Below are 5,501 nucleotides of genomic sequence, written 5' to 3'. Positions count from 1 at the left end.
GTTGTCTGAATGGTCAAGGGTACCAGAAATTGTGCGCTGGAGTAGAAGGCCTTGCGGACAAAGCAGAAGAAAAGAGCGAAGATCTCCACTGAATGGCGTGTACGCGCTCTCGTACTCAAGTTACCTTCTGTTGGCAATCTTGGTGGTCACCGAGGATCCGCAGGTGTCGAGATTTACAGTCATTTCTCCGACCCAAGGAGCGCGGAGAACACAACGAAAAAAACGAGTGACTGAGGCATGGAAAGGAGTTGGCCGGACGGAAGAGAAAACGAACTGAAGAGAAGGCAGCACTGATGAAGCACCGCAGAAAATCGGGCGCCTCCCCGAATGAGGCCCGGCGAACATTGACCCGCGTGGGGAAACCGCGGGGAGACGGGACAAGAACGGAGCGCAGCAGGTAAAACTGGGCGGAGAAAAACGGGAAAAAGTCGCTGAAATTGTCGCGAAAGGCAAAGAAGTCGACAACAAAATGAAAATGAAATGTGCCGTGCTTCGGCCAACGCGAATGAACTGGACGGGGTAGGGACGGATGTTTCTCAGGTGTACAGACACGTCACGGAACTTCAGTGTGGTCTCTGAGGACCGCTAGACCGAGACAAGGACGATTTCTTCGGAGGTGAGTCGAATCAACACATATGTTGAGAGAGGACTGAGTGGGAGAAGCCGGACTGCAGTAGAAAAAGTCGACAACGCCTCGTGAAGTTCACGCAGCCGCAACGCCGCACGAGGCGAAGAAGGCAACACAGACCGGTCGCTTTTCACGCGACAGACCAAGACTTTTGATCAGCAAAATGGAAAATCTGGCGCTACTAGATGAGTGTCCTTTTCCTGAGGAGCCGTAGGGCAGAAGAAATCACTGAACACGGGCACAAAAGACGGCGCTTGGCCGGCAGCTACACGGTCGGCCGTCCCGTATTGGCCAATGGGAAACCGTAAGGGAACCGAACAAGAAACGAGGCATATTCCGGATAACTGGAGACGGCAGGGGAGCCGTATGGCGTTGCAACTGCCCTTGAAACACTGGCGATACTGTGTTCGGAAAACGAGCACGGGACGGAGAGCACGCCTTCCGTTCCGCGTGGTTCATGTGCAAGGTTCGGAGCTGGCTATGTGCCGAAAAGACTCGCGGTAAGACTCGAGAGAGCGAGGCCCTTTCGAGGTCCAAAGAGAACGTGAGCAAATCCGGCAACAAAAAGAAACCGGTCCCTTTTCCCCTGAGATTTTGCGCCGCCATGCGCTCTATCCGTTTTGTCCGGAAAAAGACACGAGAACCTCTGCTGCGGTCACGCAAACGCGTCGTCAGACTGCCGAAGGAAAATCACAGCCAGGAGAGTGGACCGAGAAAAGACGGCGCAACCCCTGCAAGGGAGAGGCGTGTGACGATAACTGGTGGATGGCACTGGCAAAATGTGACGGCGCATATCTCCAACCTCCTGAGCCAAGTCGCGATTCCTGGCCAAGCGAAGACCGCCTATAAACAGCTAGGAGATGATTTTTCACCAGGAAAACACGGCTGCCGCGCGGACACAAGCTGCAAAGAGGCGCAAAGAGCAATAGAAAGCGCGTTCTTTTAATCGGGACGGTCGCCCTTGCGCACCGTACACCGGAATCGGGTCTCCTGCCAAGCCACACGCTCTGCGTCCCTCTCTCCGTGGGAGAAAAGCCGCTGGGGCGCCGAGACCGTTGGACGCGGAAACGGTCTCCGGCCGGAGATGTACACTCTGCCGCGCGCGGGATTTGCTTGTGTGTCTGTCAAGCAAGAAGAAAGTTTTTTACATCCCTGGATTGGATGTACACCACGCCGTGAGCAAGCAATTCCTTCGCAGAGAGGAGTTGCGACTGCGAGTGGGGCCGACCCGCCATATCTGGTGTACCCCGCGTCCCCGCCCCCACATGTATGTATGTCTGTATGTATATCTGTATGTATATCTGTATGTATATCTGTATGTATGTATGTGGGTTCACATCGCATTTTACGAGTATATTTATGAGGTCCGATCTTTAAATAGGTCTTGAAGCGGCATTTAGGCGATCTCTCATAGGATCGGAGGGTGCATAGTAGATGCGGATTTCAGGGGAATGCGGCTCCGTTCGTTGCTGCTTCGTCTCCAGACCGCCTTCTTCTCTTGTACAATACAGAGCTTCCTCTGCTAGTGAACACTTGTTCGTTACCACAATGAAAAGGTTCGAGGTTGTGCGCATCTTCGGTTTGCTGGTAGCCTGTGTCGTTTTTCCACGCCATGGGTGTGCCCGGGCTGCGGGCACGACTGGTCAAGTCAACGTCGACGGCCGTGAGGGCCGTGTCACCCCCGTTTCCTTCGAGGAAACCTTGGAGTTTCGGCCGCAAGTCGAGGACTGGTTGGCGAACTATAGTTCGCAGAAGGAAAGGGTGCGGGCGCTGACTCAGTCGGCGCTGACGAAAATTCGGGAGGGCCGTCAAGCCGTGCATCTCCTCAAGTCCTTGGAGACGCAGTGTCGCCGAGCGACGCAGGCGGTCATCGTCGTCGATGCTGGCAGCTCTGCAACGAGCCCCGCGCTCTTTCGCATGCAAACGGTGTCCTGTCCTCTCCAGCAACGCCGAGTCCTTCCTGATTCCATCCGGCACGTGGCGAACGGGATTCGCCACACGCGACTTCGCGAGGTTCTGGAGAAGTGGCTGGACCATTACGCAGGCAAGAACTGGGAGTCGAGAACGCTCGACTCGCGGGTGATGTTTATGTTTTTCAGGGATATTTTGAAGACCGCCGAAGATTTCTTCCGGGTTTTGGGAGAGAACATCGTCGAACTGCTGGAGAAGCACTTGACGGAAGAGGACAAGGTTCCCGTCAAAGGTCTGGGGGTACCCGTGATCTTTTACAGCACAGGGGGAGTCCGAGACTTCCAAGACTGGTATCGAGATGGATTTTTCGTCGCGCTTCGCCACGCCATCAACAACTTCACCAATGCGTTCCACTACAAGCTCTTCACGAATCCCGAGCTGACGCGGGCCATCACTGGCGCCGAAGAAGGCCTGTTTGCTTTCCTCACGTTCAATCACTTGACTCAGCGGTTGACGGACAGCTACCATTCTGGCGTTGCACGGGGACGTGTCGGGCGGTCCCGGAACGAACTGGCTGCTCTCGTCGAGATTGGCGGAGCGTCCGCTCAGGTTGTCCTCCCCCTAGCGCCGACAGCTGTGTTGCCGTTTGCCGTCAAGGCGGTCAATCTCCAGCGCGAGCGCTTCCTTCCCAAACGGTTCCCGAATGCAGATGTCATTTCCGTCTCATTCATGCACCTGGGCGTTGACAGTTCCACAGGCTTGTTTCTGAAGCAACTTTGCACTGACAAAGAGTTCCTAAAGGACGGCATCTGCTACAATCCGTGCTTCTTCAAAGGCTACCAACAGGCCTGCTCGGCAGGCGCCGTCACAATTAACCACGAGGACGGAACTGTGGCTGTGAGTGAAGACATGAGGACAAACAAACTGAAGCCGATCGCAACGTACTGCTCCGAGAGCAATCCGGAAATTTCCATGAAAGCCATCAATAGACTTCAGTGTCGGCATAACAAGATTGATCCGCGTCAGCCACTGGAGAAGCGCGTCGCGATCGAGGGGTGCACGAAAATCGTGGGGACAGGCGACTTCGACAAGTGCCAGCAACAAGTCGAAAGCATCCTCATTTCGCCAAAGTATCCGTTGCCAGCAAACAGTGAAGCGACGTCTTCCGGCTTTGACTCCTTGGGCCAGGTTTTCAGGTTCGCGTCAACGAACGCTCCTATGGTGATTACGGGTGCGGCTGAGGTGGTGGCCATTCGTTTGCTCATGAAAGCCGGTTTGCTGAGTTCGTCATTCTCGGGCGACTCAAAGGAGATGGAAGAGGCGTCGAAGAAATTCTGCGGCGCTCCCCTGCAGGTCCAAGAGAACTCGGGTCCGATGATGATTCATCTGCCCAATTTGCAGATGAAGTTGCTGTCTATCGACCATGATATCTGCAAGTCCATGGCAGTGAACGTCGCGTTGCTGCGGCTCATGGAAGGTGCGGAAGAGCGCCCGGTCACGATCACGTGGGAGAAGAGCGTCAACGACGAGAACGGCGAGCACGTGGCGGATCTCGGGTGGCATCTTGGAGCAATCTTACAGCAGGTTTTGCACGTTGACGAATGGGGGCACATGGTGTATGAGTCCGGTTGGACCCATAATTTGTGATTCGACGCGTTCAGTCCCGGCTTTTGGCTATTTCGCGGCTGTATAGACCACCGGTGGCGGCGATTTCTGTGGACAGTTCAATTGTAGAGTCCCCCCAGCAGGTGTCTATGGTATCTTGTTGCTATTGCAGCGGTTTTCCAATGTACTTTAGAAGCCGCGAAGACGCTCCATTCCTCCAATGGGAGGACCAGTGACTGGGAGGAACGGCGAATCTGCCCGTGAGCGAGATGCATGGAAGCATCGAGTGTTTATTTCAAGGACCGGGTTTTCGTTTCGGCGGCCGCACTCCTGCTCTCCCAAAATGCTTGTTGCCGTAGTTTTGGTTTGCTCTTTCTCGTCGTGGCTGTATTCACCTCTGTTTGGTATTGGCGATTTGTCTGCTCTTCCTGTGTAAAGGTGGGGTTCTTTTGGGGGATGGCTAGTCCCTTGTTTTTCCAGGAGGGTCGTGTGGCAGTCAGTTGACTCCGTTTGTTTATGTGGCGGAGCAGGGTGTTCACATGGTGCGGAGAGGCAGCTGTTCTCGAGCACAGTTTCTCTTCATTTTCTTGTCGAGAAAACTCGCCATATTTGGGCCTGTTCGGTGGCCTTATTATTGTCAGTGTTCGTGGCGGAGATTCCGCCTTTTATGACTCAAGTCCGTGGTCTGCGAGGCAGGGTTGACCCCAGCAACGCAATAACGGTTCGCATCCCTTCTTCCCATCTACATGCCAGTGGGAAGTGGTGGCGATAGCACCTGAGAAATCCGGGTTGTTCACGGCGGTAGACTACTGTGGACAGCTGGACACTGTCCGTCTCCACCTCAGGAAGGCAAACGTCAGAGTGCGATTTCGGCAACGGCCGAAGCTGTCCATCAGCGGGGGACCAACTGGGTGGTAGGCAGCGGATGTCACCAGTCTGGGCCTCTCTGCTGTAGCCGCAAGGGAAGCGCAACAGCACTGTCACAGTGGGTGCACTGCTACGCCATCGAGTGGAGAACCGGTTCTGTTAGGCGACACGAGGAGGCAGGGGCATGCTCGAGTGTTCTCAGTTCTCGTGTCACACGCGCTGAGGAAACATATTCTTTCCGTCATGGCCCAAAGGGCTGGAGGAGAGACAGTGATCTTGCTGAAACGACAAAAGGTCTAAATCGGAAGAAGCTTTCACGCGTTTGGAGGAGTGAGCACCACAAAAACGGAAGCACTATCCTGCATTTTGCAGCTGGGAACGCAGAAGCTGGTTCTTCCTCTGTTACACGTTGCAAGTCGAGTCGAACACACACCAATGCGCCTTCCTGGCAAACACAATGAGATGACCTCTTGAATCCGCAAGTTGGAAG

General features: G+C 54.6%; 1 protein-coding gene across 1 annotated transcript; it reads left to right on the top strand.

The window, feature by feature from the left end:
* Positions 1–2,176: 2,176 nt before the first annotated feature.
* NCLIV_067130 (hypothetical protein) lies at positions 2,177–4,186 on the top strand (the record flags this gene model as incomplete). Its single annotated transcript, XM_003886264.1, has 1 exon — positions 2,177–4,186. One exon carries the CDS (start codon positions 2,177–2,179, stop codon positions 4,184–4,186), a length of 2,010 nt encoding a protein of 669 aa, XP_003886313.1.
* Positions 4,187–5,501: the final 1,315 nt, after the last annotated feature.

This window comes from Neospora caninum, chromosome XII (genome assembly GCF_000208865.1).
Source record: "Neospora caninum Liverpool complete genome, chromosome XII".
NCBI lineage: Eukaryota > Apicomplexa > Conoidasida > Eucoccidiorida > Sarcocystidae > Neospora > Neospora caninum.
The sequence above is the reverse complement of the archived record's forward strand: the minus strand, read 5'-3'. Positions and strand labels throughout refer to the sequence as shown.